At 41.8% G+C, this 19,681-nt stretch overlaps 1 protein-coding gene across 2 annotated transcripts; it reads left to right on the top strand.

The window, feature by feature from the left end:
* The first annotated feature begins 317 nt into the window (after positions 1 to 317).
* On the top strand, positions 318 to 19,474 carry LOC131780909 (sacsin-like). 2 transcript variants are annotated; one of them, XM_066170511.1, is made up of 5 exons: positions 318 to 428; positions 2,050 to 2,138; positions 3,134 to 3,222; positions 3,896 to 4,160; positions 4,455 to 19,474. In XM_066170511.1, exons 2-5 carry the CDS (start codon positions 2,108 to 2,110, stop codon positions 17,228 to 17,230), a joined length of 13,161 nt encoding a protein of 4,386 aa, XP_066026608.1. In that variant the 5' UTR covers positions 318 to 428; positions 2,050 to 2,107; the 3' UTR covers positions 17,231 to 19,474. The 2 variants fall into 2 exon arrangements, with proteins under 2 accessions (XP_066026608.1, XP_058953522.2); XM_059097539.2 differs by lacking the exon at positions 318 to 428 and adding an exon at positions 1,760 to 1,884.
* The last annotated feature ends 207 nt before the right edge of the window (positions 19,475 to 19,681 follow it).

Raw genomic sequence — 19,681 nt, 5'->3', positions numbered from 1 at the left:
CAAGCTTAAAGCAATGTTTGTTTTTCCAAGCGTAATGTTTGTTTCAGGTTGCAATTTCGTAGAGAACCGTTGATTTTATCAGCAACCCAAAGCCCTGGCCTTGAATGCGATTAAACAGACATTTTAGCATGATAATCGCCCAATCTTAATAAACATTGCTTTATTTGCTTGACCAAGCCCATTCCAAGAATCCATCACTGGGTTCCGAGAATCGCTTTCGATTTCCGGTCGTGAAGTTGAATGGCGTACTACACACTATGATTGGCGGAGAACAGTCATTTTCTCAGAATTCGTCGGCTATTTACATAATGGGTTTCGGGGAATATCAAGCGGCGTAGTTAAGGAAATTGATTCAATTTTTCGGCGACAAATAGTGCTATAATTCGCAGTGGTTGGAATGGATGTTTGCTAAAGCAAGGAATATTAAGGTAAGTGTTATTTAATTGCGCTTAAACTCTAGCGAAATCTAGTTGCTTCACGACTCGACCAATTTTAGACCCAGTCCAAGATCGCAGGGCAGACAAGTTACAAGCTTCGTGAATAGAAAAGTAATAGGAATCTGCTTTCTGGGAAACGATCCAGTCATAACAGGAAATATTTTCGGTGAAGTAAACAATCGTAGGACTTTTTAAGTTTCTCGGCCGAGCTTTAGGACTCCTTTGAGGAAGTTTACACTTCAGTCCTTGGATGCTGACAAGTCAAACTCTGCGATCCCTCTGAACGTGTCTGCTACAGCTTGGAATTGTAGATCTTTTAGCTATTTTTCACTAGTTTCTAGAACCAGAACCGGTTTTTTTTTCGACTGATAGCAATAGGGCCCGCAAATATCGAGGATCCTACATCGGCAAAGTCGGCGTTCATTGAAGGCATTTCACAGATTCCTTTCCCATTGCTGGTAATACGTTGAAAATTATAATCAAAAGCGATTGACGATGTTTGTTCTCTTGGAGGGTCGGAAACCAATTTACTACTGTACGTACTGAAAATTTCCATATGCATTATATACTCTATCTGTCGGGACTTATTTCCGTGATCAACCTTAAGATATCTACAATGAATGAAATTTGCAGACTTAAATATGATAAACTGGTATCGTTTTACATATGAGTGAAATGAGCGAACTCACTCTATATACGATTAGAATTTAGATTCTTCATGAACCGCCTTAAGCTTTCTTTAGCAAACGTCGTTAACTGTCTACAGAAACCTAGGTCAATATCACCAGCAATATGAGTATTAATGTCGTCGAAGTAAGTGAAGGGGTTCTTTGCATTCAAGCAGCGTACGGATCGACGCACTCGGAGCTGGATATGACCGAAAATTTGAAATGAAAAGACCCATGCAAACGGTGAAGCATCTGAAACACAACCAACAGAAACCAATCTCTTTCCATATGGAAATCGCCGAATTGCTAAAAGCTTGCGGTAGTCAGCTGTTTGAAATATATTTTCGCCCATCGATGACCACTGAGCGACGAAAAATCCTGAGACACAAATAGTTTATGCGATTTTTCCCTCCCTTTTCTTCTTCCCTCGTACACAGGGCACATTGGTGGACACACTTTTCAACAGTTTACAAAACGCTTGTGTTTCTTTGAACTGGTTTTTCAAAACAAAAATTTGACAGGCGAAACAAGTCATAAATATTTTCCGAAATACTTTGTTATGGATCTTCGGAAGGATCCCGTATACAATCATCCAATCAGAAGTAAGACCTTTTGTTTAGTAGATTAACAAATAATCATATTGAATAGCCGGGCGAAGGATACAACTAGAACATTCCACCATTCCAGTCAATAAATGCATCTTTACAGCACATGAAATTAGTTCTTCAGTCGGTCGATTAAACTGCAAAGGCCTCTCCTCCTTTTTATAGAGATGTAAGGTGAGTCATAGCTGGCCGAACAGTTTTATAGAAACGCATGAGTCAGTCTTCTGACCTACATTATATTCAAACATTTTTTTCCACATTAAGATTGTCTATAGATTTATTAACATTTAAAAAGTGCCCGTCTATAGCACAAGGTTTTTATTTTCGTCTCTATTACAGTAAAAAATCAAAGTGACGAAGTTTCCTGAGCTTCCATCGAAGATGTTCGAATGACACAATGGCAGCGCAGCCTTGCAAAACTGTTACAGGTAAGCGATGAAATTTTACTGCAATGTGCCCTTAATTTATCAACATGCACAAGGGCTTCAATCCTTTAGGTTTACTGAACAGCAAAATCTTTAACCATGTAACAGTTGTAAGCATCAAATATGACAATATTCAAGGATATGTTGAGTAAAACAGAGACAAATAATCCATGATGTTTACGAGATTATTGTCTACCTTTAATCTACCGCCGAGTAAACTATGAAGCATTTTGTATCTAAAAAACCGAGCTGTACCCGAATGGGGCCATAGGACTTTGAAGGTGCAATAGCTTTATCAAAAACGTGTCTTCTGTATTACACCCTTTCAGGAAAGTGAAGGTAAATGCTAGTTATGGGGAGTATTTGCACATGAAATATGTTAAACATTTCAAAGCTGAAGGTTTTTTTATCACCTTAACTTAAATATATTGGGTCTCAAGAGGAACTGAGATTTTAACTTTGAAGTGATTTTCTGTACATATTCACTTTAGAACGTACGTATCCCTTGCTAGTACCATTGAGGGAACTTTAATAAATAGCGGAAGCTTTGTAATGTTTAGACGCCACTAAAGTTCGAATGTTGTTAGAATTTAACCTCTAAAAAGATTGATAACATTTTTCTAAACCGGTCTTATAATCTACATAGTTACCAAAGCGAGCATTTTCTACCATCCATCAATGTCAAGTAAGGAATTTTAAGAAAGAACATAAAAGACAGAAAACAAAATGATTCAGAATTCAGTTTACAATTTGGCTCGATTGAGAGGTCATATTATGTTTGTAGGTAGTTACTCTTGTACTAGATATAAACACACACACAACCCACAATTCCTCCAATCCCACTGACGGAGGGTTTAATGCTCGAAACGTCTGCTTTTAAACTCTTTACGGTGGCCAATCAAGTCAGCTGATAATAGTAAATTACCTTGTTATACTCTTGTGCTGGTTAGTTTCGTTTTGCTCATTCTTACAACGGTTTTGTTTCTTTGCCATAACAGGGAAGTCCTATGGCCAAAGGAGACCTCCATTAACCCACATTTTGAAAAGTATCTTGGAAAGATACCCAGATGGAGGACAAATCTTAAAGGTATGAATGACGATGCTTCTCTCAGCATTGCATCAGATCAGCAAAAACCTGTACAATCAACCCGGTTTAAAAGAGCAAGATTAAGGCTTCGTTTCTGTCAAATAAATTAATGAATAGAAGGTAATCCTGGACTGGGAAAACATCAGCAGTAATGGAGTGTTCAAAATTATTGATTACAGTGAGAGGAGGAAGAATGGTCTTCCACAGTAATAATCGATTGACGAATTGATTAATTCAATAAAAGTAACCGAAACCTTATGTGAGTCGTGACCGAAGGTAATTTATTTCCCTGTAAAAGGAAAATTCAATAGAGATATGTCTGTGACCGCTTACATTTTTGCTTGAGGGTAAAATAATTCATATTTAATGTACCAAGCAGAGATACATGGGACCCTTTTAAATCCTATTAGATGTTTTTGTTTTGTTTCCCTTTGCTGTTTTTTTTTCTTGTAAAAGGGGAAATCTCTCCTTACTTTTGATTCAACAATAATGCGTTGGTGATAACTGCATGACTTAGCGGTCACACAAGAAAACCTGGTGCTAACGAGTCAACATAAAATAAATGTTCTGGTACATAAATAAAAGGTAGTACAAAAATTGAGGAAAGTGACATTCATTTCCTTCTTTTTACCTTATCGTTATTTGAAACCTGGATTATGTTGTCTTTTTTCAGGAAATTATTCAGAATGCAGATGACGCAGGCGCCACAAAAGTGTCCTTTCTCTTTGATTCGCGTCAAGGCTTTTACGGAGGGAACTCTCTTGTCGCACCCAGTCTTTCTCAGTTCCAGGGCCCTGCTTTATATGCTCAGAACAATGCTCTGTTCGAGGAAAGTGACTGGGAAAACTTGCAGAATTTAATGGATAGCAATAAGAAGGATGACCCTCTAAAAGTTGGTCGATTTGGAATTGGCTTCAATTCTGTTTATCATTTGACTGGTAAGTTTCTTTAACGTTGACAAAAAATCATTACCATGTGACATCGTAACAGATCATTGAAATTCTCGGATTGCAATGCAAAAGAAACTTACTGGAAACAGAAGAGCGGAAATCCTCGCCGAGAAGTTTTCCCTTGCGTCTAGAAAAAAAACCATAAAAAGTTACGTTCTAAAATCGTCCGTTCAACTTAGCAACTGCACATCCTTTAAATGTGTTGAAACAGATCGAGTATCTGTACTTAATAATGAGACAATTATATTTACTAAACTGGTTACTTCTTATCACATAATTTAGATCTTCCCAGCATCGTGAGTGGAGATTCTATTGTATTTCTTGATCCTCACGAAATACACTTTGGTAGAGGGGAAACGGGACGGCAATTTTCCCTTGAGGATGAACTCCTTGAAAATCGCGAAGACCAGTTCAAGCCGTACGAGAATGTCTTAGACTGCAAAATTTCGACTCGATTTTACAATGGAACTTTGTTTCGTTTTCCGCTACGAAGTGCACCGTCAGACTTATCCAAAAAGGTTTACAGCAAGGAAAAAGTTCGCAAATTATTTCAGGCCCTCAAAGAGGAAGCACCTGTCATCCTGCTCTTCTTGAAAAACATTGAAGAAATTTCTCTGTTTGAAACTGATGAGAGAGGCGTCAAGAGACATGTCTTTACAGTTCGACTGAGTGACAGCTGCCGGCAAGAAGTTAGAGAGAAGAAGAGAAATTTTTTAAATAATTTGAGAAGGCTGAGCGACGGGCAAATTAATAACATCAATCTTTCTCTGGATTTGCATGTCCTTGAGAAGACTGAAGGAGGAAGAGAGGTGGAAAATAAATGGCTTGTGTACCACCAGGTTGATGCTCGAAATTCAACTCTCAAAAAATTGTCCCTAGAGTTAGGTCTCCTGCCTTGGGTGGCCTGTGCCACACCAGTGAATGCAGCCAAACTTCAAGCTCTCTCATCAAGAACTGGAAGAATATTCTGCTTCTTGCCACTTCCGCCAGACGCTGACTCCAGGACAGGGTTGCCGATTCACGTCCATGGCTACTTTGGCCTCACAGATAATCGGCGTGGTCTTAAATGGCCAGGCCTTGACTGTCAGGATGATCCAACCGCAGAATGGAATGTGTCGCTGGTGCAGCATGTTGCGAGTGAGGCCTACGCCAACGTGTTGCTCCTTCTTAGAGATTCATGTGATTCTTCAGATGGAGCAGATTTGGTGTACAAGTCATGGCCAAACATTCAGGAAGTTGAAAAACACTGGCATTGTATGCTAGAGCAAATGTTTTCGATATTATTAAAAGAAAACATCCTCTGGACCCCTACACATCATGGTCAGTGGAAAAACCTTAGTGACGCCTACCTTGACAGAATGACAACCCAATTTAAGAATACATCCGATGAAACACGACGCGCAGTTCTAGACACATTGACGCAAGCAAATGAGGCTGTTGTAAATGTCCCGAGCCACGTCATGATTGCGATTGATAAATACAGTTCAGTACCTACGAAGAGCATCACTCCCGAATTCTTGAGAGCTCTGCTGAAAAAGAAGGAAAAGGGAGTTTGGAAGATAACCAATGTACCAAAGAAAATGAAGCTTTTACTACTCGAATTTGCTCTCGCAGACAAGAACCTGGGCGACATGCAAGGTGTTCCCCTTTTGCCTCTCGCAAATGGAAGTTTTGTTGATTTCCGCTCAATCAAGTACTACCGAGAACCAGCCGCTGCTGTGTACGTTTCGTCAACGAGCAATCCCCGTTCCATTTTCCACAACATGGACAATAAGTTCCTCGACGACAACGTTCAAACACCTGCCATTACATATTTGTCGAAGGTTGCCACTGATGCTAATCCACATACAATCGAACCAGTGCAACTCGTCAAGTTAAACCAAGCCATTGCTGTGAAGGTTCTACGAGAGATGCTTCCATCAGAGTGGTCTGGGGGAAATCATTCAATACCTTGGTATCCAGGAAAAAATGGGCATCCACCAGAGCACTGGTTGGAGTCAGTATGGATGTGGATTCACGGAATGTTCCCCACTGATCTCTCATTGCTCGAAAACCTCCCGCTTATTCCGCACACATGTGCTGGAAACCGAAGCATAGTGAAGCTTAGTTCATCAAGTGTAGTTATCAGAAGACATTACCAGAGTATCTCTTTACCGCCGCTTATTGTGTCTTTGCTTGGAAAAGTTGGCTGCATTGTTCTAGAAAATCTTCCATCGTACATTCATCACAACACCCTTGATAGATACGTTGGCACACCTGATCCCCATGACGTCCTAAAGATCTTTTGTACCTTGGGTCAAAGCAAGTGCATATCAGCGATTACACGTTGTTCCCCAGATGAGAAGCGAGCGCTTCGAAGTTTCCTCTCTTCCGCGTCCCTAAGTGGTGATCAAAGAAACCTCCTGTATGACCTTCCTATTTTTGATGCAGCAGATGGATACTCCTTCATTGCTCTAAGAAATGGATTTCAATTTCATGGAGTGTCACCCTATGACTTCAAACTTCCTCAATCCTTGCCAATACCAAGAGCGTCCTCGGTCATTGCCTTAAAAGATAGCCAATCTTATACCCTAATTCACAGACTTGGAATCTCACCGATGACAAAAACAACCTTTCTAAGGAACATTGTCTTTAGTGGCATACAGAGCAGTTTCTATAATCACCAACAGATCTCTACGCTGATGTGCTGGGTACTTAGCCAGTATTCCCTTTTTTGCGGGGAAGACAGCTCATTTCATGCATCTCTTCAACAACTTCCCTTTGTGCTCACCAGGAGTGATAAGTTAGTTACTCCATGTTCCGTTCTAGATCCACAACAATCCATTTTGGAGCAACTGTTTGAGAGCGAAAACGACAAATTTCCAAATGGGAGTTTCGTCAAAGAAGAAATCCTTCTACGTCTTCGACAACTTGGTATGAGGAGTATTCCAAATAAAGAGGACATTCTATATGTTGCTAAAACAGTTGATAAGATTCAGAGCGATGTGGGATCCCGTAAAGCATCAGCTCTGTTAGAGTTCCTTGACAAAAACCCACCTGACAAGTCCTTGGGCCAAACTTTGATGAACGAGAGATGGGTCCCAAGAAAGCAGAGTCGTCCCTCCTCTTATCCTGGTGCGATGCCTTGGTTTTCAGGAAAAGAGCATTTATACAAACCATCTGAAACGTTCAGCCAATCGAAAGCTACTCTTGTAGGAGCTTCAGCACCAATAGTCTCCAAACCTTGTTCCAAAGCATTAGAGGCTGTTTTTGGTTGGGAAAAATCGCCACCTGTCCACCACCTTCTAAACCAGTTGCGTTCTGCTTGTTTGGTACGATTGAATGACATGAACGGGAGTGCTCTGTATCATTTTCAAGTGATGTTAAAGCAGATCTACGAAGAAGGATCCAGCAATGCTAGCTTCATCGACGCTGTAAACCAGGATAACAGTTTTCCTGAGTGGGTTTGGCATGGGAACGGATTTTCATCACCGTCAAAGATAGCATTTACATCTTGCTGCAGAATCGACTTGAGGCCTTACCTGTACATAGTTCCACGAGAATTTCAAATACTCAACCCTTTTTTCCAGCGATGCGGTGTTCGTGAAAAATTTCAAGATTCCGATTTGTTGCGTGTTCTGAGAATGATAAAAGACAAACATAACACCAGCAGTGACTATCTAAAAGATGTGGCAGATGATCGAAAGCTGTCACATGAGATTCTCCACTGGATAGTTCGCGATGGAAAGAAACTCAAACCAGAACTTCGAGAAAGTCTTCTGGTGCCGATTCACACCTGGGATAATACCTTAAAGTTGGTTCCATGTTCGAAGTGCACTTTTTGTGACGCGGAGTGGCTTAGAAAAGGAGGGACAGAACTTCTCATTACAAGCGAATTTCCGATGATCCACGAGGCTATTTCTTCCAAAACCGCTGCTCTGCTTGGCGTTCCACCAATCAGCACCCGTGTCACTTGTGCAGAGGCTTTAGGTATCGAGCAAACAGGTCCTCACGAGCCAATTACCACGAGGCTGAAGAATATTCTGAACGAGTACAAAGAAGGGGTTGGTGTTTTCAAGGAACTAGTGCAGAATGCAGATGATGCTGGTGCAACAGAAGTTCAGTTTGTTCTTGACTGGCGCAATCACCCAAACCAGAGGCTTTTGTCACCGGGAATGGTAGAGTGCCAAGGTCCCGCCCTGTTAGCATATAACAATGCAACCTTTACAGATGGTGATCTGAAGAATATATCGAGACTGGCAGGAGCCACGAAAAAGGAGGATCTTGAGAAGATTGGTCGCTTTGGTCTTGGTTTCAGTTCCGTTTACCACTTTACTGATGTTCCATGTTTCATTACCAGAAGTTATGCTGTCTTTTTTGATCCAGAAACAACACATCTTGGCTCCCACATAAGCGATGCTTCGAAGCCTGGAATAAAGATAGATCTGGCGGTAAATGAGAACAGTTTAACCTGTTTTCCTGACCAGTTTGCACCCTTCAATGGGCTTTTTGGCTGTGACACTACTCCACCCAGCGATCATGACAAGTTCTACTTTCAAGGGACTCTCTTCAGATTTGCATTCCGAACCAAGCGAGGCGAAATCAGTGATAAGATCTACAATAAGGAGGAAATACGGTCGCTTATGTTTTCTTTCCGAGAATCATCACCGACCCTTCTTTTGTTTTCACAGAATGTTAGAAAGGTGTCCTTCCTTGAAGTGGATGAAAATGCGACCAATTCTAAAGACTCGCGACTCCTGTTTGAAATCTGCAGAAGAAGTCGGACAGAATGCATACCAGTTAAGAATTCTGTAACGGAAAGTACCTTTCTTAAGTCATGCGCAGCATGGACGAGACAGTCCGCTAGTCAGTCCAACCCTTTTGCCAGGTATCCATCTCCCAAACTAACGGAGTTCATATCTGTGTGTTCCACCATTTGTCGTAAGAATGAAGAGAGGTGTCAAGAAACCCAGTCTTGGCTTGTGACCTCTTGTCTTGGTACTGAAAGTTCCTTTCAGCTTGCAACAAGTGAGGAGGGCAAGAAGCAGGGACTCTTATCTGCCTCAGGAGTGGCGGCAAAGATTTGCACCAAAGGCGACGGCTTCGAAAAAGTAGAGGCAGTACCTGGAGAAATGTTTTGTTTCCTTCCCCTTAGTATTACAACTGGTCTTCCAGTACATGTCAATGGCTACTTTGCAGTCACATCAAACCGTCGAGGAATCTGGGAAGGAACTACAGCCGATGTCGGCCGTCAACCTTTAGAAGTGCGGTGGAACCAAAGCCTCATTGAGGATGCGTTGACTCACGCCTATGTTCAGCTCTTGGAAAATATGATTCTCATGCAAACACAACGAAAAATCCCGTTGTATGATGTTTTCACGCTCTGGCCAAATCCAGACAAACTTCAATCATCCGCATGGGAACCGCTCATTGAGAGCTTTTATCGAAGAATCGCAAGTTGTGACCTACCCTTAGTGCGCACTGGAGGGAAATGGCTCCCAGTAACTCAATGTATTTACCAAGACCTCAAGTTACGGGAGCTTCCGAATAGTGAGATCGTCCTTGAAAAGTTTGATTACAAAATAGTACAACTTCCAGACTTTGCCAAGAAAGGATTTCAACAGGCTGGATGTATGGAAGTTATCGACCAACGTACGATGACACAAGAAAAGTTTCTCCAAGACGTCTTTTTCCCGAATATCGCGACAATACCCGAAGAGCTTCGGAATCCCATTGTGTGCCACCTCATAGATGAATGCCTTCGACGACATGCCAGCAATCGGTCCAATCAGCTGCTCGATCTATACGAATTTTTGCTTTCAACTAATCGCTGTATTCCTTGTGGGCCAGGTACGAGGCATTTGGCGCTTCCCAAGGACCTGATATCCCCAAAAGGTGCCGCTGCGACTCTGTTCTTAGCAGACGATAGGAGATTCCCAGTTGGGTTATGTTATCAGACTAAGGAACGTCTTCTCATGCTTCAAAACCTGGGAATGTTATCAGATATTCTTGACTGGAAAACCCTGATTGAGCGAGCAAACTCTGTGTCGGTGCTCTGTAAAAGAGCCGAACGAGACGCTAGGAAGAGATCCGCCCTTCTCATCAAGTATATTAATGACCACCTTGAGAAAATGGACCCCCCTTCAGAATTGAATAGAGAGGAGTTAATGGAAATCAGTATGTTTCCTACTCTTGCCAAGCCAGCAGACTATGTTATGCCATGGAGAGGTACTAGGGATTGGAACAGTGGTATCCTTCCAGCGAAAGAAATGTACGACGACAGGTATAAGTTTGTCGCAGGGTCCTCTCAGCCAATCCTCGATGAAAGTGAAAGTGGCTGCAGCAGGTTAAGCCAGAAAACACGGCATCTTTTTGGTTTCAACTCCCGTAAACCATCGACCCATGAAGTTCTCAGCCAGCTGGAGCATGCAGTTCAAGCAATAGTCCAGTCGCCCCATGCGATCGAAAGTTTGGAAAAAGTCTTCTATTGCATATACGATTATTTACATGACCTTGTTCGGGAACCAGATGGCAAGCCAATCATACATGCATTGCAAGACAAGAAATGGATACTGGTTCAAGGAAAGTGTCTGTCGGCTTCTCGGCTAGCTTTCGCGTGGAAGGGATTTGGTGAGCCTTACCTGAACGAAGTGCCACAGAATCTTGCGTCGAAGTATCGTGGGTTATTTCAAGCGACAGGCGTCAAAGAGCACTTCTCCACCAAAGACGTCATTTCTGCACTTTACGAGCTCAATGAGGAGAAGCAAGAAGAATGTCTTTCTACGAAAGAGTTTAAAGTCGCAAAATCTTTGATCGAGGAGATATCGGAAGCGTCGGAGAAATCCTTTGAAACGGAAAAAGGGAAGATTCCTCTGCCAGACCATAATCTGTTTTTACAACCAGCTGAGAAATTAGCCATTAATGATGCACCATGGGTGGCTGCAAGGAGTGGCATCGACTACGTTCACAAGGACCTGCCAATTCACCTTGCACACAGGCTTGGAGCAATTGATATTCGAACAAAGAAACTATCCAAAATATCTCGTCCAATCGGACGTGAGTTTGGACAGCGAGAGGAGCTTACTGACCGTTTAAAGGGAATTTTGAAAGCATATCCGTGCGATGTTGGAGTCCTAAAGGAGCTTGTTCAGAACGCTGATGATGCAGGGGCCACTGAGATACACTTCATTGTTGACCCTCGTAACCATCCTACGGACCAGCTGTTAAGTGACAACTGGAAGGAACTGCAAGGTCCTGCCCTGTGTGTTTACAACAATCGACCATTTTCCGAAGAGGATTTAGAGGGGATACAAAGGCTCGGAATTGGAAGCAAAACAGACGATCCTGCAAAGACAGGTCAGTACGGAATTGGATTTAATGCTGTCTACCACCTAACAGACTGCCCAAGCTTTATCACAAATGGAGACACGCTTTGCATTCTCGACCCCCACTGCCGCTATGCTCCTGAAGCGACTAAAGAGAATCCAGGACGTATAATTGAACCAATTGGTGCGGAGGAACGATCCGACTTCTGTGATGTATTTCCTTGCTATCTAGAAAAGCTGTTTGATTTGACATCCGCAACTATGTTCCGCCTTCCTCTCAGAACACAAAGCACGTCGTCAATCTCTCAAAGGCGGGTTTCCCTCACGGAAATGATGAAATTTATGAACCTGATGGCTTCTGAGGCTAAAGAAATTATTTTGTTTTTGAACCACGTGAAGACCATAACTCTGTCTGAAATCAAAGGGGACCATCTAGAGGAAATTTACTCGGTTACAGTACAACTGACACCACACGATGAAGCACAACGCGCGAGGCTTGCAAATCATATAAAGGTATCCAAGACTCTGGAGACGAACCAAATTGAGTGGCTTGGAATTACATATCCTCTTCTTGTTCAGGAACGTGGATTACGACAGGAAAAATGGCTTATTCATCAGTGTATTGGTCTCCAGAAAAGAACAAGTGAAGATGTTCCCAACGGTGGAGGCTTTGGTCTCCTACCTCGCGGAGGAATAGCAGCAAAGGTTTCACAGAAGTCAGAGAATTCAAAGTTCCATTTCAACGAGAGAAGTGAACCAAGACACAAGGCCTTCTGCTTTTTGCCATTACCAGTTAACACAGGGCTCCCAGTTCATGTAAATGGTCATTTCTATTTAGATTCTGCACGCCGAAATTTGTGGCGTGACGAAAAAGAAGAAGGATTCGGAAGCCAATGGAACCACTTCATCAAAACCAAGATTTTGTCCCAGGCTTATATCTCGCTGATGTTAGTGGCGCGAGGCCATTTACCAGGGTCGAAAAAAGAAGATGCTGCTTGCTTCCCACGGGAACACAATCTTCACGAAGGGATGGGATGGTATCATAATCTCTTTCCAAATTTCAAATCTGTAGAAAGCCAGTGGAAAGTTCTGGCAGAGGCAGTATTCAAAATGATTTGCAGTGAGGATGCTTATTTGCTTCCCTTGACCAAAAAAACTTCTGACAAAACGATGGAGGCCTCTCAAGCTCCTCAAGCTGCTGCAGTTGTCCAAGAAGAAATTCGGTGCGTTTGGCTTCCTCCTTCACAAGGCTTCTTTAATAATTTGACCCTAGGCAGTAAAACCGACAGAGAACTATGGAAGATACTTTTGAGAGTCGGTTTCAAGCTTCTTTATTCCTCGGTGACACTCTTTAATGGCTTTAAAGGGGCAGGCACAAACGTGAGATTGATCACACCTGAATTCGTCATCCAGTTTCTCAAGGATAACCCGAGTGCCATCGGTACGTTACCATGTCCCGTTGGAGAGACAACGCTTGGCTCTGTGAAGGCTGTTCTCTTTCTCCTTGACTACTGCATGAAAGCCAAAAAATTTCCAACAGAAATGTTTGATTTGCCTTTACTGCTGACTGAAGACAACATGCTGAGGAGATTTGAGACAAATGGCCAAGTGTTTTTAAGCCTGTTTGCCGATTTGGTACCAACTCAGTGTTGTCAATTCATCCAACACACGCTAGCCACACCTTTACTTCACTTCGAGAAAGAGATTTTCGCTTCCGATCAAAGTTTTCTCAGGGAATTTGGCATCAGTGCTTTAGCATTGCTTCTACCGAGTACCGCAAATCCTGGCTGGCGTGAAACAAACACTCTAATAACATGGAATGTGAATGAACAACCGTCTGAGAGCTGGATGCAACGGTTATGGGAGTTCTTACACAAAACCTACCTGAGGAATCCGGAAGCCTTTTCTCTAGACCCCTTACAAAATTGGCCCATCCTTCCAACCAAGTCAGGGAAGTTAGCACCAGTTTCCAAAGGGAAGGTAATTCTTGACCTCACCCGTTCAGATTCATGGTCACCCGGCCAGGAGCGTATTACTAATTTGTTAAGGAAATTGAAATGTCCAGAAGTTAATATCAATCTCATCAGCGATAACGGAAGGTGGGATGTATCGGACATACTGAAGTCTCGCGTCTCCTACCCCAACTCATCGCAAGATATACTGAAAGTACTAGATCACCTGATGATGGAAAGCGACATTTCCAATTTTCTATCCAAGAACGACAAGATCTACATGTTGCAATTCTTTCAAGACGATTTAACAACTTTAAAGCAAGACCGAACCTCTACTTTTATCTTGAAAAGCTTGCCATTTTTCAGGACTTTCCATGGAGAATTTATCAGCCTTGGAAATTTGAAATCAGTTTACGAAATCCCAGTGGGTTTACCAACTGATGAGTCAGATATCTGGATGACAGGAAATAACTGTGTATTTTTGGCACCCGAACCCAACTTGACCCGCCTGTACAAGGATCTTCTAGGTGTCAGTGATAAAACACATACAGATTGTTATATCAACTTCATTTTCCCAAAGTTTCCCCTTCTTCAACCCAAAACTCGAATGCTTCACCTGGACTACGTTGGACAATATTTACTGGCTCCGTACTGCAACGAAGAGCAACAAGCAAGAGTTCTAAAATCTCTCAGCACCTTGGCATTTATTCCAGACGCCAATGGCACGTTACAAACTGCGTCTCATTTTCATGATCCAGGCGTAAAAGTATTCGCAGTAATGTTACCACGTGAAGCAAAGCCACCAGAGCCGTTTAACAATATAACCTGGTTGGAGCTCCTTCGCAAAATCGGCTTAAGGCAGAAAGTCAGCAAAGCGGAATTCCAAACCTTTGCCAATCAATTGGCTTCGCAAGCAGTACAGATTAGCAGTTCAAATTATCCTTCATTGAAAAAGAAGTCAAAGACACTTGTTAAGCACCTCTTAAGAGACGACACTCTACACGATGCAAAGTTCCTTGTGGACCTCTCCACAATAAAATTTGTAGCCTGTCCAAAGGCGAGTGACGACTTAAGTCTCCTTCGCCGGCAGTATTTGGTACCTAATCGAGATCAAATTCCTCCATTCAACCATTTCAAGCATTCAATTCCATGCATGCACGAGGCGCTTGCATGGACTACTGCATCTCTTCTCTTTGAGTGGGCTATTCCAAACCCCCCAAACCCACTGCTTAAAAACCTTCAAGTTTTCATGAATCCCTCACTGGAACAAGTCATCGATCATGTTAAAAACCTTTCCCAGACTCTTTCAAAGCGTCCCGATCGAGAACAACCAGAACCCAAACGGCGACGTCTAAGCAAAATCATGACAGAAGTTTATAAATTTCTTACAGATACTAGTGCTTGTAGCGGTACCGATTCTAATGAATGTTGTTCAGCCAAGTGTGATACAATTTGCAAACAGCTTTCCGATATTCCCTGCGTTCTTGTAGAGGATGGACGTGTCTTCGTCCGCGGCAACCAGCTGGCGTTTCATCTTGAAGAAGAACAGCCGCCGTACCTGTACAAAGTTCCTCGAGAATATGGAATCTTTGAACACTTGCTCAAGCGACTTGGAGCTATGGAAAAAGCAACACCTGCGCAGTTTGCTCAAGTTTTAACTGATCTCAGAGAATCGTGTGGAGACAAACAGATGCACCCCAATGAATTAAAAGTTGCGAAACAAGCCGTGTTTGGCCTTTTTACTACTTTGCGCGCCATACTCGATCGAAAAGAAGATAGCAGAGGAAGCAACCCATTAGCTGAAGTCCACACCCTGTATCTTCCAAACAGCAAAGAACAGCTCAGGCGATCTACAGACTTGGTCCTGTTTGATTGTCCTCAGTTCAGAGGTCGTCTGTCAGATTCTATTTTCGAGTTTCTTTATGACCTAAAAAAATGCCAATTAGCGATGGAAAAGCCTAGTAAGCTTGTCGACCTTTTGCCAGACCACTTGAAAACAAAGTCCTTGGAATCCTTGGTGAGGGAAGAACTCCAGGCCGAATGCAGAGAAAAGAAATGCCAAGCAGACGTGGAAGGGAAATGTGAGGCTACAGATCGCTTACGTCACATATTGTATTCACCAGATCTCGTAAATGGAATTCTACGAATATTGACGTCCCAGAATGACAAAGCCAAAATGACAAAAGAGGTCTGCGACAAAGTTAGCAGTTTTCAAAAAGCATTAACCATCAGTTGCATGGAAACGTTGTCCACGGAGTTGATCGATAATGAATCCAACACAGTAATTCTTAAAAGTCAAAAACGAACGCACTCTGGTTGCTTCGTGGGGCAGGACAAAGGTAAAAAGCATATCTTCATCCAACATGGGGCAGGGTCTGGTAATACAAGGAGAAAGATATGCTGGGAAATCTACAGCCTGACCGGCTGCCTCCTCGACGAACCGAGCTTATTACACTTGGCTGCTATTCTTGATTGTACGTCCCCGGCTGATATTTCCACCACACTGGATAATGCTGGAGTGTCGGATGATGCAGAGGCAGCCGAAACACGAAGATTGGAACCAAGCCTTGGTTCTGAGGTCCCTGAAGAGTTCCACGAGCTTCTAGACCAGTACAATGACTTCTATTTTCGCCCAGAAGAGTTTGTTGCCTATGAGAGAGACGATTCGACCGAAGAGGAACCGAAGTACATTTATGCAAAAATCATCCGCCAGATTAAAAAGTCTAATTCTGCTAAGGTAAAAAAGGACCGAACGAAAAGAAAACAAAAAGGAGAGAGTAACCTGCTTCGTAGGTATCTAATAGACATTGGCCAAGAAAGGAAAGAGGTCGACGTTCTGGATTTGTACAAGTTTAGACGACCGCAGAAGAGCGGAGAAGAGGAAGAAGACGAGGAAGAGTCTATTTCAGAGTCGATGGAGGTTGTGCCTTATGCGGGAGCGAGTGGCCAAAGTACAGGACAAGCAGGGGCGGAGTCATCGAGGCCCGCTCAAGAAGCAAGTGAGCCACCCAAGCCTAAGACATTGGATAACGCTCTGAGAGAGGTAAAAAAAGCTCTGGCCGAAATTTGGAAGCTTCCTGAAGATAAAAGAAAGAAAGCAATAAGGCGACTATACCTGCGATGGCATCCGGACAAGAACATGGACATGCAGGATATTGCAAATGAGGTCATGAAGTTTATACAAAACGAGGTTGAAAGGTTATCAAAAGGAAAGTCGTCAAGCTGCGATGAGGGGTATCCAAGACCACCGCCACCAGATTTTTCTGACTTCTTCAAGCAGTGGAATGAAAGAGCTCGACGACAGCGCTCAAGCTACACCAACTACCGCCGCCACAACCCACGATTTACTGGTTTCCGATCACACTCGAGAAGGACCTACACGGCACCTAATCCACACGTAGCGAAGATGTGGATTCGTCAAAGCAAAGTAGACCTGCGCTCTGTAAAACATCTTCTGTCTTCCCGAGATCCACTTTACTACCTTGTCTGCTTCCAATGTCATCAAATCGCGGAGAAATCTCTCAAAGCAGCTCTTTACGCTCTATCAGGAGTCGATGACAGGCAGCTGAAATCTAACGATTTGGTTCTATTGGCAAATGATCTTTCACGGCTTCCTGGCGCTCCAGATGTGACACCGCAAGTAGCCAAGCTGTCCAACTATTACGAGGGCACTCGATATCCTAACAAGCACATCCCAGCTAAAGTGCCTGCTGAGGTGTTCCAAGATTCTCAGCAAGCACAAGAAGCGTTCAGACTGGCCACAGAAGTTTTGGAAGTACTAGAACAGTTTGTTGGACCATAATCACTGTTGATGACTCTCATTCAGTCTCTGTGACTGTATAACATTCCAAATACTGTTAAAAATGTAATTGCTTTACCTTAGGCATCGGGATCTTAAAAATAATTGGAAACATTTAAACTAGCTAAATGGAAGGACACTACTAGCGCATCTTTATCTCAGCATGACGCCAAATTTTGGCCAAAGTGAACTAATGTTGCTTATTATGATTCAAATATTCAACTGAAGAGAAATTGGCGATTTGTATATAAAATTAGTTTTTAGCATCCTAGTTGTTTTGCATTTTAAATTTTTAACCAGTAATATTTTACTGTAGTGACAAGGCTCTCTTCTTAAAGGGATTCATAAGGTAACGAACACTAAGTTTATATCACTTTTTTAGTGTTTTTTTTTTTAACAATTCTCGTTGGTTAGCCGTGGTGCATGGTGTTGCTTACAAAAAAAAATCTTGCACTGCCAATTTGAGTTTGTGTCTCCGTAAAACGAACAGAAACAAAACTACCTCATAAGAAGACCTAGACCTTTCCAAGAGTTCTTAATATTTTGTAGTTTGCCGAAGTGATAGGAACACATTCGTATGTTTTTGCTATAGCAGATAACCATAAGGAATCGTTGCATACATTTTTTCTCGTGAAGGAAAATGTTTTCAAGTCTATATTTACTAGAATTCGTTTTAAATATGAACGTTGAATTATCAAGGGACCAAAAGGTGATTCTTTGTAGTTTAGAGTAATATGAAGAATTTTGTAATATTCTAATAATCCATCAAATGGAAGGAAATAATTCGAGAAATAAGATTGTTCGCTTGAAAAATTACCGCATAGTATTCTGCTAGCAACGTGGCTTCCTTTCCTTTGAAAGTTATAAGTACTGTTTCTTCACTTCATCATAAACTGGTAAGTATTGAGAGAACTATTCTATGGGCTTTGTTTTCTAGGAATTGGACAGAAGGGAGGGGCTCATTTGTGTTGAAGCCTAGGTTGTGTCTCCAAGCCCAGGTAACTCACTCTCAAATATTTTTTGCTAAGACTTGCCGCTCACATTCTTCTTTGAGTAAAGGAAAAAATTCTAACTTGTACCTGAGCAAAACAGGGTAAAACAGATGGAATTCATCAGTTAAAGCAGTAAGCTTTAACAAGTTCATGATCACAGGAATAAAAGTGACACCACTTCTGTTATGCCACAATAAACAATACTATACTTAGTAAAAAAAATCCTTTCATTCTCATATTTGATTACTAATTCACTGCAAAGGCTTAAAAAATTATTTTCAAGTTGCAAGGATAAAGCTGATTGAAAGTAACTGGACTGAGTGGAATACCAAACTGGGAAAAATAATCCATCTAGAAATTTGTCTTTTACTGTGGTAGACTTGACTAAAAGTGAGTTTGGGGCAACAACCAAAGAGAAAATTTGGGCCAAACCAGACAGCATGATATGGTTTATTTGGAATTGTACAAGTGTTAATTAAGACCATTTGGAACACATGAGAAGAGGAATAAAGTTCTGAGAACACAATACTTAGAAACAACACCAATCTGTGGTAAGAATTTCTACAGTGCACCACAATACAACACAGCACAGAGTAGACTTCTTTCACCTTAAACCCATTTTCTTATCTAGGACAATTGCTTTTCACTTCCTACCCAAGGTAATGTTAGTCTACACACTCTGGAATGTTATCAAAGGAGAAAATTACTGAGAAAACGCAGTTCAACACTTCCGATGGTTTTACTTTCCAAGCTACCCGTTGAAGGTCCAACTTGTGGTTGGGTATTCCCTGAAAGCCTGAACACCATATCATTTAGTTTTAGGCAAATCCCTGACCAACTTTAGACAACCAAAACCACCCCTCAACATTCCAAGCTTGTTTGCAAAAGTAACACAGCTTCATAAAAAGTTATTTTTCTTTTGATAAAATTGACCTCACCAACATAAACATAGCTCCCTCTACATTCCCCTGGCGGACCTTGAGGGAACATGATAGATTTAAGCTTGCCCTTTAACTCCCATGAGTGACCGAGACAGAATTTCTCCCTACAATATCTATACAATATCAACCAGATAAGTGATGGGAATAAAGAAAAATATTAATTTGGGAATAATTAATTGATTCAATACTAAATTCTCCTGGTCATTATATTGGTCATAGGTTCAAATTACGTACAGACCTACATTTTTTTTAGGCCTTATTTTCACTACTGCTTGAGTAGTGTTCATTACTGCAAAGATCGCTTTCATATTCATATCTTTATCCTCAGTTCACATATATGATTTTCATATATTCACAGTCATTTACTATCAAAAGTATTTAATAGAAACATCTCATTATTTCCTGGATGTCATCATATGAACAGAGTATTAGTAAAAATGTTATCTGTTAATGCAATGGCATCCAGGAAATAATCAGATCCTACATCTCTGAGCATGCATTAAGAACAACTGAACTAATAC

This window comes from Pocillopora verrucosa, chromosome 7, assembly GCF_036669915.1.
Source record: "Pocillopora verrucosa isolate sample1 chromosome 7, ASM3666991v2, whole genome shotgun sequence".
Classification (NCBI taxonomy): domain Eukaryota; kingdom Metazoa; phylum Cnidaria; class Anthozoa; order Scleractinia; family Pocilloporidae; genus Pocillopora; species Pocillopora verrucosa.
Note: the sequence above shows the minus strand (reverse complement) of the source record. Positions and strands in the feature narration are given on the sequence as shown.